Source organism: Cryptomeria japonica, chromosome 8, assembly GCF_030272615.1.
Source record: "Cryptomeria japonica chromosome 8, Sugi_1.0, whole genome shotgun sequence".
Lineage (NCBI taxonomy): Eukaryota > Viridiplantae > Streptophyta > Pinopsida > Cupressales > Cupressaceae > Cryptomeria > Cryptomeria japonica.
The window spans coordinates 272,652,571-272,671,752 of record NC_081412.1 but is presented as its reverse complement, the minus strand read 5'-3'; the positions used below and the strand labels follow the sequence as shown (position 1 = coordinate 272,671,752).

Here is a 19,182-nt window from a genome sequence, read left to right as displayed (position 1 = left end):
AAATATCTTCCTTAAGGAAGAAATTCGCCCAAGTTGAAGAATTTCAGAGAATTTCCAAGGCACAAGGAAAATTAGCTAAGTGAGGATTTTCTGTCTCCAGAATTTTGGAGAAGGTAGATTCCTCAGATAAAAAATATGGTCAACCTTTAGGATGAGGTGTGCGCAAGAACACAAAATTTTTCCTTCAAGATAAAAATCTCTCTAGAAAGAATTTTCTCTCTCCTAAAATTCTAGACGAAAAGGATTCTTGTAGGAACGGATATATTTGTTAAAATTCTTCCAAGGCAGTAAAATCTTCCAAAATGTCTTTTGTGAGCCCGGAATGGAAAGATTCTTGTAAAGGATGAGTTGGCGACATGCAAAGAGAATATTCTGTATTAATGGAGCACAATCTGAAAAATTATAGAAGTTCCTATGACGGCGGGGTCCACTTACATGGCGAGAATCTATTGAGCGCATGGCAGTATGGTGGCCCATTCATTGCTGGAATATTTGACCAAATGGCAGTTGAGTCAATGCATGGCGAGATAATGGAGCATTTATTGCATGTTGCTGATTTTGGAGATGATGGAGCATTTAGTGCATTATGGGCAATTTTTGCTTGATGGAGTATTTATTACACATTAGGTGAATTTGAAAGAAGTGCATTTAATGCACAACGGATGCCATTTTTGGCAGGAATATAATTAATTGCTAATGGGCATGATGGGTCATTAATGTTTATTCCCACCTTGTTGCATCATGTGTGTGGAATCTTTTGGGTCAAACTCTAATTAGGGTTTGTATGTAATCAAGGCTGGAGGCCTATATAAGGGGATCACCCCTTTATTTGTAAAGGGGAAAGATTTGTATGAAATTGTTGTGATAAGTTATTGATATAATAACAACGATACATTGTTCTCTGATGGTGTTCACTTAAGTTATTTTTTGAAACTTGCATGGTTTCACCTTCCTCACTTCGAGTAGAAATTTATTTTCAAGCATTTAGATGAACAAGGTTGATTGCAATGTTTTAAGGTGAAGATCGCTTGCTCATACCTTTTGTTGATAGATGATTTTTATCAACAGTGCAAGGTTGGACTAATCTATTTTATGTGTTCACTTAATCTGAATTGTGGGATGAACATTGTTCTCTAATGGTGTTCATCAATGGTTTAAAATCTTTCGAGCACAACCTTTGAAGATTGCACCCGCTTCATGTAGTTGTCTTCTAGTGGCGAAGTGAAGTGTGGTTGATCTCATCCGAAGCATTGCTATCCATTGAGTTCTTAGATTTAGCTTAGTCTTCCTAAACCCTTTCTCCTTTAATTTCAGTTCATTCCAATTCAGTTCGTTCAAAGCAAAAGCATCATAGAATTGCTATATCTGATGATAAAGTTCCATCCACAACAAAGATGTGAAAGATTGATCAACAAATGTAAGTCCCCTTGGATTACCAACAAACATCAAAACCAAACGAGTCTAAACCAAACGAGTCTATATCCACAGTAAAGTCGCTTGTACGCAGTTGGAACCTTGGAGTCAATGTATGATCTTCCTGCAATCTTAGCATACATTTGATTTTGATCACGAGAGGATAAAGTGACCGTTGGAAAACTTTATTCTGTGTTGGTGTGCTCACAAAACGCACATCAATAGAATTGGCGCGAGGAGGGCCAACATCAAATTGTTCATTTTCACAAATGCAAAAATTCAAGTTGGCCGGAACTAGTATGAGCTTTCAAGTGCCAAATCAGAGATATGTTAGATCTTTTATATGTCAAAAAATTCAAAAAAAGTGGAAAATCCAAAATCCAAAAAAAATCAGAAAATAGAAAATCAAAAAGAAAATTTCTCAATGGATGGGTGACCGTTTCATATTTCTTGCTATCAATACAGTCTCCTTGTGGACATCGCTCAATTTCAAGAAAATTTGAATGCACAATTGCACCTCAGTATTTGTCTCGATTTGCCTTACCAGGGGAGGTGCTGGATTCATGAAACCACCAAGCATGATGAGATGAATTGCTTGACATTCTTGTCAAGGATAGAATTTGGGATGCTCCAAAACCAGAATTGTGCATAAAGCCTAATGATGAGGTCAATGGAAATGATCTTTTCTCAAGATATAGGTTGAGAATTCAAAATCAAAAAGAGTTGGGCAATGAACGACTTGAAAGCATGTTGCTTCCTTGTTGGTTTCGGATTCACTAGGCACATCACTCAGAATTCACTTGTTCAATATGTGAAGGGGCCATCAACCAACTAGATGTAGTTGGGATTATCAGAATAGAGTGATTTTGTTCAAGAGAGCATAGAGTGTCTTTGGGTATCTTTATACTGTGTTCAATGTGTCGTAAAACATGCACCAACACTATCTACTCCTATAGGGCAACCACTATGTCTTCCTCCTATGCTTCTCTAGCTTGAATGCTGACCTAGGGAAATTTATTCACCTCAAAATCTCCCTCTATCATCATTTTGCCACTCTTTTGCTTGAACACCTCTTGTTCGTGCTCCACTAGTGTCATCTATGGGAGACTCTGTCTACCAATTGAAAGTGGACTTTTGCTTCGACATGCCTAGGGGCACTAAGATGTGTCTTGGGGAGATTTGAACCTTGGTCTCCAACATGAGAACCAATTGACCCTACCACTTGACCACAACGCCTTTGAATATAATTATTTATGATTGTGAGAATTTGTTGAAAATAGCCAAGATCTAGAGCTCAATGAATAGCACAATAGAGAGACAAAATAGATTGATAAGAATAAACTGTATTCTAATCAAGATGCAAAATATTGATCAACTGGATCATCAAAAAGTTACATACAATGTATGATGAGCCTGCTTATAAAGGCAAGGCTAAGAGACAAGAGAGCACACAATGATGACATGTGGCTCAATGAGATGCAAGGGTAGGTAGAGGTAGGTGGAAGAAATAGTAAAATATTTTACATGAGGTGGATCATCCACCGAAGGTGGAATTTTCACTCCACAATAAGTGGATATGATAAAGTAAGAACAAGATCACACCATAAAAGGTGGAAATTCTTCTACATACACACTCTCAATGTAGCACATCTCCCTGAGTGTCTCATGTGAAAACTACAATGTGGTGCATGTACCTAAGTAAATTTTATCCAACATGAATAAATAATTACACCAACACCCCCCCTTAAGTGCAACTTAGGGGAATGCACTCAAGTCTACAATGCAACTAAGCAATGCAAGATGGGTTCCGACTACAACGCCATGTTAGGTACCCATGTACAAATGCAAATGCAATCTCCCATAAAGCCAGGAAAGAGAGAAAAACCCAATGGGAAAAAACCCTCCCCCAAAAGAGAGATGAAAAGTATATACAAAGGAACTCTCAAAGAAGTATGTGAAGGACAAAACCCCATGTGAGGAAAAAGTCCCCCCCCATATGAGAGAAGAAGAGAGACCAAGTAGCCCCCCCTCAATGTAAAATCTGCACCAATGGTAGAAGGTCGAAATCGAATGAAGAAACTGCTCCATGATCATTGAACAACATTCCTCCCCTTGAAAGAAATAAAACCAAAGGTGTATCCATGAAGTCTCCCCAATCATGAAGGGAAGATGTAGGAAAAAAAACTCATGATGAATGGAGTCTCTGAAAACTGCTCAAGTGTCCCCATCTCGATGCTGAAAGTTGTTGGTGTTGGAAATAAGCCACACCTGGGCCGACAATGGACTGGTCCAAGAGGGGCCAGTAGCTCAGTGGTAGAGCACTCCAGCAGCGTATGGAAGGTCCTAGGTTTGAGTCCTAGCTGGTCCATGTCTCAACATGGTATTAGAGCCAAGTTAAGGAAGATCAAATTAAATTCTGTAACGATCTTATAGACTTTCACCCGGCCCTTAGTAGATCAGATTCTTATAATCCTAATGGCAACCGGAGTTAGGTTTGAAGATCGATTAGATGGAGCATCAAATTTTGTATCTTGGAAATTTAGGATCATGCTTGTTTTGAAAAAAAATAAAATTGACTCCCATGTCAAAAGTGAAATTCCTGAACCCTCTGATGATACAGAGAAAATTCAGTGGAGCAAGGACAGTGAGAAGGCTAGAGACCACATTTTGCCAGTTATCTCTAAATATGAGACAGCTTTTCAGATGTTCAAAGCCCTAGCTGACATTTATGAAATCAACAACACTAGTAGGGCTCTCACCTTAAAGAATCAACTACATCATATAAAGATGAATAAAGGAGAGACAGCTACATCCTATTTCTTGAGGATCACTGAGCTTAGGGATTAACTACCCACTATTGGACATCTAGTAGACAACAAAGAACTTGATGGCCCTAAATGGACTTCCTACCTCATGGGAATCATTCATTCAAGGAATCAATGCTCGTTCTAAATTTCCTAAATTTGATAGATTGAAAACTGATTGCATTCAAGAGGAATCTCGGCTTGTCACAAGAGGAATAAAACAAAACAATGGTAATGAAGACATTCAAGTTCTAAACTCTAATTCCCACAAGAAAGGAAAGAAGAAGAACTTTAAGAGAAAGAGGGACAACGACTCAAATGGAAAGAGGTCTTCAAAGAAGAAGAGAGACATTTCTGAAGTACAATGTTTTAGATGTGACCAATATGGGCACTATGCAATGAAGTGTCCAGATAGGATCAAGCAACAGGCTTCAATGGTAGAAATTAAGAAAGGGAGTGATTCCAAGAAACTAGTCTTCTACTCAGTCCTCTCTAGTCAAGTCACCTCCAGTTCCAACACATGGGTGATTGACAATAGAGCATCTCGACACATCACTGGATTTCATGAGCATCTAGATACACTTGTGGAAAATTCTAATGAAGAAGTGACAATTGGTGATGACTCAAATTATCCAGTTATGGGAATAGGAATTTGCAATATCAACCTAAAGTCAAGCATATCCCTACAGCTGACTGGAGTTCTATTTGTACCTGGTATAAAGAGAAACCTTGTATCAGTTTCTGCACTTGAAGATAAGGGTTATAGATTAACCTTTATGGAAGGAAAGGTACTTGCTTGGCCAAAGAACTCCACCATCAAGAAAGCCCACACCACTGGAGTAAGACAAGGGAGCCTCTACAGACTTTGCACCACTCCACCTCAAGCCTTGATTCATGAAACTCCAGATTCAAATGAACTTTGGCACAGAAGATTAGGGCACCTTCATTTCCATGCCCTACCTAAGATAGAGAAGATGGTGATTGGCTTACCCAAGCTAAGTCAAAATTCTGAAGGAGCCTGCAAGGGGTGTGCCTTGGAAAAGAATACTAAAGGGTCTTTCAATTCTAGCAACAGTAAATCCAAAAATGTATTAGAATTAGTTCATTTTGATTTATGTGGACCCATGTCTGTACCCTCCTTAGGGTTTTTTTTATATTATGTAATATTTGTAGACGATTATTCTAGGAAGACTTAGATATATTTTTTGAGGTACAAAGAGTCTGAAGAAATCCTTTCTAAATTTAAGGAATTCAAAGCTCTTGCAGAAAACATGACAGGTAAGAAAATCATAACCTTAAAAACAGACAATTGGGGGGAGTACACTTCTAATATGTTTAAAGATTATTGTATAAATGCTAGGATTAAGAGGGAGTTAACTGTACCTTATAACCCACAACAAAATGGGGTAGCTGAAAGAAAGAATAGGACTATAGTAGAAGTTGCTAGGGCTATGTTGCTTGACCAAAATATAGAAACCTCATTTTGGGCTGAAGCATCTAGGACAACTGTGTACATTCAAAATAGATGTCCTCATTCTCTTCTTGATAATAAAACCCGTGAAGAAGCCTTTACTGGGAACAAATCTGACATAAGTCATCTTCGGATCTTTGGGTGTTCAGTCTATATTCATGTCCCCAAAGAAAAGAGATCAAAGTTAGAATCTTCAGGAAAGAAAGGGGTATTTGTTGGGTACAATGAAACCTCTAAGGCTTACAGAGTATACATATTTGGTCAAAGGCAAATTGAACTAAGCAGAGATGTCATCTTTGAAGAAGACATAGCATTCAGGAGGTCCAAAAGCTCTAATGAATTAGAACACCAAGATCCTCCTACAAGCATGGATGAGGATTCCACCCCGGAGATTCAGAGGGAGACCCTTGAAAACGCTGAGCATGAAGTTCAAAACTTACCTTTAGAAGAACATTATCCCAAAACTAGGAAAAGACCACTTTGGGCTAAAAAGATGCTTCAAGAAGCTGAAAATTATGCTGCTCCAAAGGGGACCTTCAGAGAAAGTAAGAGACCTAACCTAATTTCCAGTTATACTGCCTTGATGAGTGAGATCATTGATGCAAAACTTTCCTGTGTTGGAGATGCTCTCAAGCATCAAGTTTGGAAAGATGCTATGTCAGAAGAGTATCAGTCAATTCTGAAAAATGATGTCTAGGATATTGTGTCTAGGCCTAAAAGTAAATCTATGTTATCTTCTAAATGGCTCTTCAAAATCAAACATGCAGCAGATGGCAGCATTAAGAAACACAAAGCAAGGTTTGTTGCCAGAGGTTTCTCACAGAAAGAAGGTATTAACTATGAAGAGACATTTGCTCCTGTTGCCAGATACACTTATGTCCGAGCAGTTTTGGCTATTGCAGCATCTGAAGGATGGAAAGTCCATCAAATGGATGTTAAGACTGCTTTTCTGAATGGTAAGATTGAAGAAGAAGTTTATTTGGAACAACCTGAAGGTTTTGTGATTCATAAGGCTGAATCACATGTTTGCAGATTAAAGAAAGCTCTATATGGACTGAAACAGGCCCCCAGAACATGGTATCAGAGCCAGGTCCAGGCTACGAGTCCCAAGCACACGAGAGGTGTGGCTTAAGGGGGGGTGTTGGTGTTGGAAATAAGCCACACCCAGACCGACGATGGATTGGTCCAAGAGGGGCCAATAGCTCAGTGGTAGAGCACTCCAGCAGCGTATGGAAGGTCCTAGGTTCGAGTCCTAGCTGGTCCATGTCTCAACAAAATTTACCCCCTCCAAAGGTGGTATATTGATCACACTGCTGAAAAAGGCACTCCAAGATCTAGTGGAGATGAATGTAGAACAATATCCAAAGACTCACTTGTCTCCCCTAAAGATAAAGAGACCTCCTCCAATTATTGTACATAAGAATCCACAATCATGTCAACCTTGAAAGAATGAACAAGAGTGTCAGAGTGTTCCCTCGTAACAATCGAAGAAGGATCATCTTCATCAAAGAGAAGATGAATGTCATCAATGATGTCTTCCAAATCTGCAATGTAGGACTCCACAAACAAACCTGCAATGTCTATCAAGTAGTCATCCCAATGAACGGAAGTTGGAAGACAAGGAATATCTTGCTGCACTGAATCACAAAAAGATAAAACTGTCACAACATTTGCATCATCAGGTGCAATAGGTGGTGTGATATCAATAGGAGGAGATGAAATGCAAGGCTCAAGAACAGGGTCACATGTGAGAATCCCCAAATTCAAGTACCCAAAGTTCTCAAAATCGGAATCATGATGTGAAGAATCAACCTGATCAATAGGACCAAAATGTGAAAAGGAGTACAATCGAGACGCATGATCAACCACCCCAGTCGCAATGATAGCTCTACTCTCCAAGTCTCTAATGATAACTGAATCAGGTGTGAACTCCATAGTTTTCCTTGTTGCCCCATGTGTGATTTGATAGATGGAAAGAAGATTGTTTGTCGAATGGGGTACACCCAACACATCATTGAAGGAGTTATCCCCAATGGCAATAGGTCATTTCCCAATCACATCCATATATGTATGATTGCCCATCAAAATCTGCAGCATGGTGCAAGGCTCAAATGAAGAAAACATAGATTGTGAAGATGCCATATGATGAGAAGCCTCTGAATCTAGAAGCCATCTCCTTGAATCATGACTTGTAGTAGCACAAAGAGCTTGTCCCTTTCCTTTATCTGTCCCAAAAGTGTGATCCTCCCTTTATCCTTTTCTTTGGAAGAAGAAGCCGATGAAGACATTCTAGAAGGCAAACTGATTTTATTCTTGTTCATCATGTCTTGACTTCTTGCAATATGCACAAAAAAGATTGTCCTTATTTGATTTCCTCTTGGGCGAGGATGTAGAATCACCTTGTTGTGGAGAGGAGGATTGTGCTCCATCTTGTTTAGGCTTAGGTTGCTTTTGGTTCTTGCCTTTTCCTTGATTGCTTTGATGCCCTTTATTAGCCACCAAAGCTTGTGACTTTGAAGATTTAAGAATCCCCATCTTAGTCAACTTAGATTGCCCAAGTATCAACATCTCCGTGAATGCATCAAAGGATTGTGGAGTGTAGGAGGCACCTTGAGCCAACCAATGGGTGTGAAAGCTAGAGACAAAGGTTGCGTACTCTGATGGAAGCTTGTATCAAAATCCTTGGGATCCAATGTTGTGAGTTCACTATCAAGCTTGTAGCCCTTAAAATCTCATCAACTTGACCATATAACTTCTCATAAATATCCCAAGCCTCTTTGATTGTTGTACACTTCTCAATGTGAAAAATGAGGTTATCTGATACATACTTTCTCAATGTTCCAAGTGCCATAGAATTTTTTGTGAGCCATTCAACTTGAGCATTAGGATCAGCCTTAGGATCAAGTGGTGTTGTTATTGTTCCATTTACATAATGAATGAGTCCTTTTTCCATTAGTTTACTCCATGCCTTAATCTTCCATAATGCATAATTATGTGGAGTTAAAAGTGGAAATTTAGGAGAACCCATAGCACCAAAATGAAAAAACACAAGATAGAGAGAGGCACAATCACACAAGACACCCCCCAAAATTACTCAATCAAGAACCCCCCCTCAAAAAAAATAAAAATGATGATTTGGCACTTTATACTTAGTGCGTATACAATGGGCCACTTGCAAAAACTGGCAAAGTGGACTTCTGATTTCAACTTTACAACTGCCTCAAATAGGCTATAAGAGACCCCAAGATGTACTGCAAGTGATCTAAACTGAGATCCAAGCAAAATACAAGTACCAAATACTGAAAGTACAATTTCTTCTCAAAATCACTGCAAACTGATAGCAGATTATGAAAGTAGATGAAAAATTATGCACTTTCAAAAAAAACGACACCTGAAAAGGAGGTTGTATGACCCCAAACGAAGCCTTTGAAGTTGCAAAATTGAGGATTAGACAGGTACAATCATCAAAAACTGCAAATTATGAAAAATTTGTCCATCAAAATCAGAAAATTTCTCCACCATTGTGAAGAGCACAAAAAATTAGCCCAATTAAAAAAAAATTGCACCAAAAAAGGAGCTAAAATGAGCAAGATATAGCCTCTTGAAGTTGAATTGCAAAATCAAAAAGCTCAATGAGAGGGGGGTAAATTTTTTTTAAAAGTTGACGCAATGCTGACATCAGCATTTCAGTAACTTAAAAATTGACGACCATCTGACCATCATCTGGCCATTGCATCCCCTGCACAAGATGTCTATACCATATAGACTGATGACGTGTCGAAATCCGATTGGCTGGAACATATGATGTGTTGTACGGATGGGATGATGTGTTGTTGACTAGAGTGTACGACAAGTACAGGTGGCTGGATCGTACGCTGACTATGCACTACGTGGCCGTACAGAGGATGACGTCAACTACTAACGTTGTGTACGGGCGCCGATGTGGCGGTCGACATGGCTAATAACAGGATCGTCCATATGGCTGACGTGTGTTGACTAGGTGTACCCGTGGAGGAATCGGCATCTGCCACGTGTCTCTATCCGTTGACTGTGCAGGCTGCATGGCGGTTATGTGTGGGCCCATCGGGAGCTGAGTCATAGGGCGGCTGGGTGACAATTCATTGTGTGGTGGCTAGTCTACGTCCGCCGCGTGGCGGTGATATGGCAGGGGCCGGCAAAAATAGTGACCGATGGCAGGCATGGTGGACCGGCGGTGCAGAAGCGGAGCGAACCACAGGGTCGGAGGACGGCAGAACGGGAGCCGCGGGAGGCAAGGCGGAGCAACCACGGGTGACAGTGGAGGGAGCAAGAGCTCGGGTATTGGCGTGTGGAGCGGAAGCAAAAACCGGCAGCCGGGAGGTGGAGCGGGGCGTTGAACAGCGACGTTGTAAGTACGCGAAGCATCGACCGGAGCAGTGGAAAAGCCAACAGGAGGGTGCCGGGGAGGAGCCGGGGCACTGGGGCCCAAAACAAACACGATGTTGATCGGTACGACAGCTGCCCCTGCAATTTTTGAGTCGAAGTGACAGTATGGTATAGAGGTGGGGTCATGGGATCCCCCCGTAATATATATATTTTTTGAAAATAAAACTTCTCACAAATAAATTATTAAAAAACTGCGAAATTTAAAATAGTATTGAAATAAAACATATTTCGCAGAAAAATAATTTTTAATATATATTTAAAAAAAAATAAAATCCATGCCATATATAGCCTTGTAGGCTAAAACTTTTTCTCCAAAAGCCAAAATTCACTTTTCATCAAAAGTAGGCAAATTTATACTCGATTTTTTATGGAAACGGCCTTCTAGACTCAACGATGAGGTCAAAATCGCCAAATGACGCACCCAAAATGAGCAGCTTCCCAGATCCTAAAATAGAAACCTCCAAAAGCTCTCTAAAAAGACTAATCAATGAAGCCCTATAGGCTTTGATATCATGTGAGAATTTGTTGAAAATAGCCAAGATCTAGAGCTCAATGAATAGCACAATATAGAGACAAAATAGATTGATAAAAATAAACTATATTCTAATCAAGATGCAAAATATTGATCAACTGGATCATTAAAATGTTACATACAATGTATGATGAGCTTGCTTATAAAGGCAAGGCTAAGAGATATGAGAGCACACAATGATGACATGTGGCTCAATGAGATGCAAGGGTAGGTAGAAATAGTAAAATATTCCACATGAGGTGAATTATCACTCCATAGTAAGTCGATATGATAAAGTAATAACAAGATCACACCATAAAAGGTGGAAATTCTCCTACATACACACTCCCAATGTAGCACATCTCCCTGAGTGTCTCATGTGCAAACTACAATGTGGTGCATGCACCTAAGTAAACTTAAGTAAAGTGTAATTATATCCAACATGAATAAATAATTACACCAACAATGATTGATGATAAATTGTAATTTTTTTACTCTTTTTAATAGTTCATTTTTCAAATATATTTTATTATATATTATCTGCACAACTGTCCACCAGCCATCCCCAAATATTAAAAACAAAATTCCCATCCTTGATGAGAATTTGGCTTGAATTTGTTGAGATTTTGTCATTGATGTCAGATATTGTTGATCAGACTACATTCTTGATAAGACAAATAAGATTCAAAATGACAAGGGATTACTCTAAGATTTGCAAACTTACTTCTCAGAAGTAAGTGACTGTGTAAGCAGCAGTAATACATTAGATGCAGAAGTAATATATTATATACACAGCAAACCTTTGTAAAGTATTTTAGAAGAGGGCAGTCTGTTATCTATTACACAGCCCACTCAGAAGATGGAAACAAAGACATCACAAAAGCAATGACTTATACGTTGTTTATTAACAACAAGACCCGACTCATTATATGTGCCACCAATTATCCAAAGAAATATTTTTAAACGTAGGTTTGTTTATTCTTAAAAACATGTATTTATGAAAGGACGTGGATTAGTCAATGGCACGACTTATGATAAGACTATATCTATTTTCCTTTCTAAGAAGCGGTTTATTATAAGAAACAGTGTGGATTAGATTACCTCAATGGGTGGCAATAATAAACAAGATATGAAATATTAATTTTGGTTCCTAATTGCCATGGCTTAACAAAAAGTGTGTCTCTTTGATAAACAAAAGGTATGTCCTTTGGTGTAGAAGCATATATATTTGAAGGCTCACAACGCAGATTGTTTTTGAGTTTTTGAAGTGAATAATTTGGAGGTTGCATACACCACGTTCAGTCTGAGTTATATCAGATTTAATGACAGAATTATATGAAGAAATTATGATTAGTTCACAGCAGAATTGAAGAATGTATTGGTAGACCGTAGAAGAGACATTGTGTTTATGTTGTGAGAGATTTTGAGAAAGACATAGTAGAACTGGTGATCAGACTTCTGGCAGATTTGGGTGAAAGTATATCAAATTGAAAAGAAATTATAACTCTTGTGAATACTATTTTGGAATGAGGGGTTGGTGCCTCTAAGTTGAATGAGGAGTTGGTGCCTCTACAAGTTGTAAAGACTATTGTTCATATAAAGCAATTTTATTGCCGTGGTTTTCTCCCTATTCAGGGTTTCCACATATATATTGTGTACTTGTGTTCTTTGCATTTAAGTTGTTGCATTATTTGATTAATAAAGTTTAAATTTAAAGAAGTAAGAGTTATGATGATCCACCCACTGCTCGCCCCTCCCTGCCCCCCCATCCCCCGCCCCTCAGTGACTGTGGGCCTAACAGAATTCTATGTGCACTATGGATCAAAGCTAACCAAGTGATAGCATACAGTTAAGATATACCTGAAAAAACTAGAATAGACAATGTACTCCATATATCGTGACCCAAAAGAAGCCTGGAAGAAAAATTCAGGGACAATGTACTAGTTAAAATCTTGCAGAGAGAATCATTTTGTCCTCCAATTAGTAGATTAGCTATATACATTATTGTGACATCAGAACTTTTATCTCCTCATCTTGTAAGAAAACCAAAGAAATTTTAGTGTGTTTGAAATTTTAGTTTTGGCTTCTTAAAAGTGGATTTAGTTATTTGTGATGATAATGTTGAGTAGCATGTTTGGGGGCTAGTCTCTGGAGATGTTGTTTATGTTAGAGTAGTTTAAGTTGTATCTGTTGCTGAAAATTTGTCTGCCAATTTGGATGAGAATATTAACGAAAATGCTCCGTGGCTTTTCTTCATATGTCATTATCACATTCTTTGACCCAACTTGATGTGATTTATTTCTTTATCATGCCTTTGCAGTTTCTTTATTTATACTTTCTATATCTTTATTGTCCTAGAGTCTGATTTGCAGTAGAAGATGCCATCTTCCTTTATGACTAAAAAGAGTTTTGTAATCATGTCTAGGAATATGATGACAAACAGAAAGGAATCCTCAATAACAGTATGCAAGAAAATTCGGATGATTTTTGGTTTTGTGCAATTTGTCATGATAGAATCATGCTAGAGGAGATTGCTCAGATAAAAGGTTGTGAGCATGCTTACTGGTTTGTCCTACACTCTTTATTCATTATTCATTTTTAATTTAATTTATTGTTTTCTGTTGCCATTTGTTTCGTTCTACATTTGCTCTTTATTTATGGTTGGATAATGTTGCTTCCAAATAATTTTGTTGGATTGAACCTAAATAAATTATAAACATTTTTATATGATTTGACTTTGTATAATTTGTACATATTTTCTATGATCTCTAAATATCTTGTAGAATGGAAAATGAAGTTTGTTTCTGGAGCTATAAAGGAATGAAATGAATGATTTTAATAATGTCCACAAAGCCAAGCAGTCAGTGGGACCAATAACAGTAACAACAGAGCAACATGCACAAATTCAACTCCGAAACAGAAGTCTTCCCAAAAACCCTATGAAGTTCTTAAGCCCATTTTGATATTGGATCTTCTATTGTGGATCATGATTAAGAAGTTTGCAGTTTTGTCCAGCCTTGCCTCCTCAAACAAGTCATTTAAATTGTTTTCTCTCAGGTTTTTGTTGTACTTGATATGGATATCACTGTATGCTGAGCACTCTATCATTTAATGCCTTTCTGTTACCAGTATTCCCTTCTTGCAATATAGGAATGTTCTCATTTCCCACTTCTCCTTAGGGATTGTTCACTTCCCAGTCCTGCATCTAAGATGACATGAACTAATCCTTAACTGGGACATCAACATTTTCTCTTTCCACTTTATTTCTGGTCCTATCTTAAGCTTTTTCACTATGTCCCTATAGAGGACTAAATTATTTGATATAGTGTACTTTTTTCCTACCAATTTCCTTTGTCCACATGGAAGTCCTGAGTTTCTCTTACATACTTTTTAACGTAGTTGAAAAACTCAGACTTGGCAATAACTCGGCAAATATTTCAAACATAAAAAAAATAGTAATACATGAATTTTCATAAATAGTTTTGAAAAACAGGCATATAACTGAATTTATATAACATATTACTGATTTTCATAATGTATAGATTAAAATTAGACTTTTACTGAAATATTAGCTCAATGCATATGGATTCCGATTTCAATATCAATGAATGTTTCATATCCATGATCAACCATGTGAAAATTGCTTATTATATTTCAAAACTCAGCTCATCCCATTTAATCTCCAAAATCAATTATATAATATATACCAAAAATATAAAGAACGTTAAAAAAAGAACACCTAAAAACCAGTCCATAACAAAATCATTCTAACAATTTATCAATCTTAAAAACATGTCATACACAAAATGCTTTATGCCATATGATCAAGTGAGAGGTGGCAAAGAAGGAGGAATGGATTGGAAGATGGGTGACAAGTATTCGCACATGGCTGCCGTAGAATAGGGTGAATAAATTGTGGTAGAGTTGAGCTCACAGATTTAAACACCATATGTGATGGTACAAACTTGTATTGAAGCCACATAGTTATGATTAGAACTAAAAACCAGATCCATTAGGTGCTTAGCTCTATTTATTGATTTGCTGCTATGATACTGCTACTCGTCAACCACCCTCAGCACCCAGCAAAACTTGCCAAAATTTTGTTCAATGCCCACATCCAACCTGTAAAACATTCAAATAACTGCCCACAAAAATTGCTATTGGCCGATTTTTTTGGTCCTAGTTGTGAGTTGTGGCAAAATAACTGGTTAATTTTGCATTCCATTAGGTTTTATTTTGCAACTTGCAATCTTCATTTTTAGATTTATGCTTGGATTTCAATCCAAATTCACAAGCATCCCTATAGGTTTCTCCTATGTAGGAAATATGGAGGAAGTCCATGTTGGTCTAGATATAAGGTCTCATTTGTGTCTTATACTTGAAAATGAGATTTTATTTGGACTCTGGAATGTTCAACTTAGATGTTATAGTGTGGAATATATCATTGTATTATTGAATACACTGATCGTGACCTTGGTGGAGTTAGGAATACTTGTATTTATCCTCACAATTTTTAAGAAGGAATCAGTTTTCTTTCAAAACATATATGAAACCATCCTCGATATCTATAGGTGTAATGTCATTGTCATTGGCTGTGTAGCAGTTATTATACCAAGTCTTATAGGTAAGGAAACCCTCAGAAGTGCAGAGGTTTTTTGTTTTCTTGATTATAAAATTGATTTACTGGATAATTTTCTTGTATAGTATGTGTACATTTGTTTTATTTGATGCTGGAGATGTCAAGTCTGCAAAAGTTGAGCAAAGTGATTGATAATTCCTCCTCTTTTATGTTTATAATGTTGCTCTAAGTTGTCTTTCTCCATTACAAAGCACTCTATCGTCTTTGAAACTTTTTTAAAGTTAGCATCTTTGACGTGGATTTGTCTGCCATGTGTTGAGACTTGATGGGGAGACGTGAAGGGTTGTGACTCTGAGGACCAAGCTTTTTGTACTCAGACTTGCGTTTGTGGGCATACGCACTACATGAAAGGATTAAGATAGTTGTGGTTTGATACCATTGATCTGAGACCTAGGGTTGCTTGGGGAACACTCAATCTAGTTCAAATTTGTTATGAATGGAAGCGAATTATGCAAATGATAGATGCAGACAGTATTAAACAGCCAGAGAAGTTCAAGAGAGATAAGACACCATGTTGGAATTGTAAATTGCAAGATGGCATTTTGCAGAAAAATTTGGTGAGAATCTGCGAGAGCAGATCTGCTAGATGTCTATCTGCTGCAATTGTTATTAAACCATCAATTTATGAAATAACAGTCATGGTACTGTTGATGGTGTTTTTACGCACTATGCAACACAGAATAAAATACCAGAGGCACTCTATCCTCTCTTGAATAAAGATTTCTCAAATGCTGAAGATTGGCAAAAGGATCACTTGAGATGACTCCACTATTGTCTTGTTGAAGCTCACCTTACCTAAAGGCCCAACCAAGTGAAGAGGGAGCAGGATTACACTCACCCACCTTCAGTCTCTAACACCCATCAACCACATTCCACAGGCAGTCCACAACCTACCGGAAGTGTGAAATGCAAAAAAATGGAGATATAGAGGAGTTTCAAGATGTTGGCGGCATGGACCCGACAAGGTTCTCGATGTTAGGTCTTGACGTGTTGGATAGCATCAATGGTATGATGTGATTTGCTGTACCTGCGAGGGGACGTACGTAGTATCTTGATTCAATCTCAATGGTATGACGTTTTTCAAATGATGTTGCAATATTGCTCTTTCTACTTCTACTGATCGTTGATAAAAAAAAAGTGAAAAGGGAGTAGTGTTTGGGATTGCTATTCTAAACCAAGAATGCAAGACAATGGACAATCTCAAGTGAGCTCAACTAAGCTTTTGCTTTGACATTTTATGAACATCTCCACAACGCTAGTGCAATCTTCTAAGGGTAGCTCAATGATTTTCAAATTACTAACTCAAGCATAGACACCTTCAAAATGAAGCATGTCAATGATGAATAACAATTGAAGTTAAGCTTGGGTTGAATGATTCCAGTTGACCACGCAAGGTGAGTGCACAATCAACAAACTGCTAGTGGTATGGATAATGGAGCTTCACCATCAATCATGCACATGCATCTTTCACTCATCTAAAATACTCAAAACAAACTCTATTCTATTTTTTTTTTCTTTTCAATTATAAGCCCTCACAAAAGGAATGAAGAAACAAGCAAATGCTCCAAAACTCAATAAGTCAACTACACTTCAATGATTTTATTAATTTATGAAACATCAAGCAACAATTCTTTCTGATTCTCAACTTCTAATCACAATTCTAATCTCTCATTCTAATAAGATACAAATGAAATGAGCTGAGCTTATATAGAGCTCTCAATTACAATGGATGGCCAAGATTAAATCAACATCAAGGGCCTATATTTTAGGGTTTGCTACAACAAAATACCTAATTTATTCCAGAACATTAAATGCCAGCCAATGGGAATATGACATCCATTTGGCACAAAATATGAGGAAAATCTTCCAATAGGAAAATTCGATGGCACATAGGATCATAACAAACTTTCTTCTAGAATCTTGTTACCCTTATCCTTTTCTCTTTTTGCAAATTCAACAAATCTGGACGTCATTGATTCTATTTCGGTTATTGGAACTGCAGGCATGTTCTTCAATTGTTCTTTTAGGCAGCTGACATCATCCAAGATCGAAGTGAAAGTTGTCTCCCAATCTGGCCCAAAGTCTCTTGTCTTGTTGGCAAGTATGGTGAATGAATGGATAGCATCTAGCTATTTCTCGGAAGGTGCTCCATTTGGTTCAAAGAAGATAATCTTCACTTTCTCCATCAATTCTTTGGCAACAATGTCAATTCCTTCATTCTTTCCTTTCTCAAGAATAATCTCAACTACTTCTAAGATCTTATCATGTATTGAATTGATTGCTTGATCCACCTGGGTGCATCCACTGCTGATGTCTTCGAATATGAGCCTCCTCATGCGAAGCAAGTTACTCCACTGCTGAAAATCAGGTGATTGCCCATCTTTTAATATTCCTTCATCCATTAGTGTTTACCTTGGTGTAGTCTTCATTACTTGCATGATAGGTATGGTGAAGTCTTTGGTGTAGACAAAGGTGTCGAATGCCACTTTGAGTGCTTGTGTTCTTTCAAGAATCATCATAGTTCTGTCAAATATCTTTACCAATTCTCTAATGAATGCTTTTGCCTTTCTATATGTCTTAGTGATCCAAGGCTGTGTTGATGCCTTTCTCTTTTCAAAAATCATCAACTGCATGTGGAGGAGGTAATGATGATAGTAAGGTTGACAGATCATGTTGCCTTAGTGGAAATTTGAGTTGTTGGAGGTACCCTCTTAATATACTGTTCTCCTTTTCTACTTCCAGCTCAAGCATGTCATGAATTGTCTTCACCATGTCATTCATGTCTTCCAATGCCTGATTTGTAGTGGGAGGACCTAGATTGATTGTCTCCAAATCATATTCTTCAGCTATAATCTCATCTTCGGGTTTGTCTACCCTTGGAATGGCAATCTGTATTAAGCTGGATCCTTCTTCATCTCTTGTCGTCTTGGTCATCCTTCTTGTTGTATTCTTTTCATATTCTTGATTCCTATCCAAATAGCTACTTAGATCAAAATGGTCTTGTTCTTCTTCTATCACCACATTCTTTTATAACCTTTCTTTTAGCCATGCAAGTATAGCCTGTCTCTCTTCTCCAACCTGCATCTCAATCACTTCTTGTTCTTGTTGTGGAGGAGATTTGACGTATTGTTCTTCATCTTCTATGTTCACATGTGTCATTGGTTGCTTTGTCATTTTTTGGCCCAGGTGAGGCTATCTTGTCTTGGACCACTTGTTTTCCCTTATCATTCATTCCATGATCAATACCTGTTCCAACTGTTTGATTCATTTCTACTTGGTGTACAGATGAGGTAGTGGAAGTAGGTCGAGGTGCTTGACTTGACTTGACTTGTGTTTCTTCTCTAGATGCTCTTCTACATTGTCTTCCTATTGCTTGGATCCTTTAGAGTGGGCTGAATGAGTGGCACTTTCATTCTGACTTTCACTTTCTATCTCTTCATCAGAAGACTTTATTTCTCCCATCATTTGAAATGTCGCCTAAACGCTTTTATCTTTCAACATATAGGTTTGCGCTTCCACCCATCGCTTTGTGTTGGATAGGACCGGTTTCATCAAGTCCTTCAAGTATGTACTTTCCATTTCGATCCAGTTGACCTTCACTTCTTTGTTCTTTTCTTTCTCATATACTGGCAGAAGATGCTTTCCACTGTCCTTTGTTTGTTCAGGAACGTTGAAAATCTTGGTTACTTTGATGATCTCAATGGGTAGCCTTGAACACAATTTCCACCTTATCTCTAAATCATCAGATGCATTTATAAAATGATCTTCCAATTGCAACTTATGCCCATGCTTTCTTCCACTAGATTTTTGGATGTTGTCGTAGGAATCAAAGTTGTCTCTAGGGGAATACAATGTTAGGAGGAAAGACTTCAATTCTTCATCTATCTCTTCTCTATTGCTTGCAAAGATGGGCATACCT

At 37.9% G+C, this 19,182-nt stretch overlaps 1 protein-coding gene across 3 annotated transcripts in view; it reads left to right on the top strand.

The window, feature by feature from the left end:
• The window catches only part of LOC131072436 (uncharacterized), a 43,556-nt gene that overhangs the window by 13,231 nt on the left and 11,143 nt on the right, over positions 1-19,182 (top strand). For all 3 annotated transcript variants that reach the window (XM_058008591.2, XM_058008593.2, XM_058008592.2), the window contains exon 4: positions 13,050-13,189. In XM_058008591.2, coding sequence (XP_057864574.2) covers positions 13,050-13,189 — 140 coding nt within the window. The remainder of the gene's footprint in view (positions 1-13,049; positions 13,190-19,182) is intronic.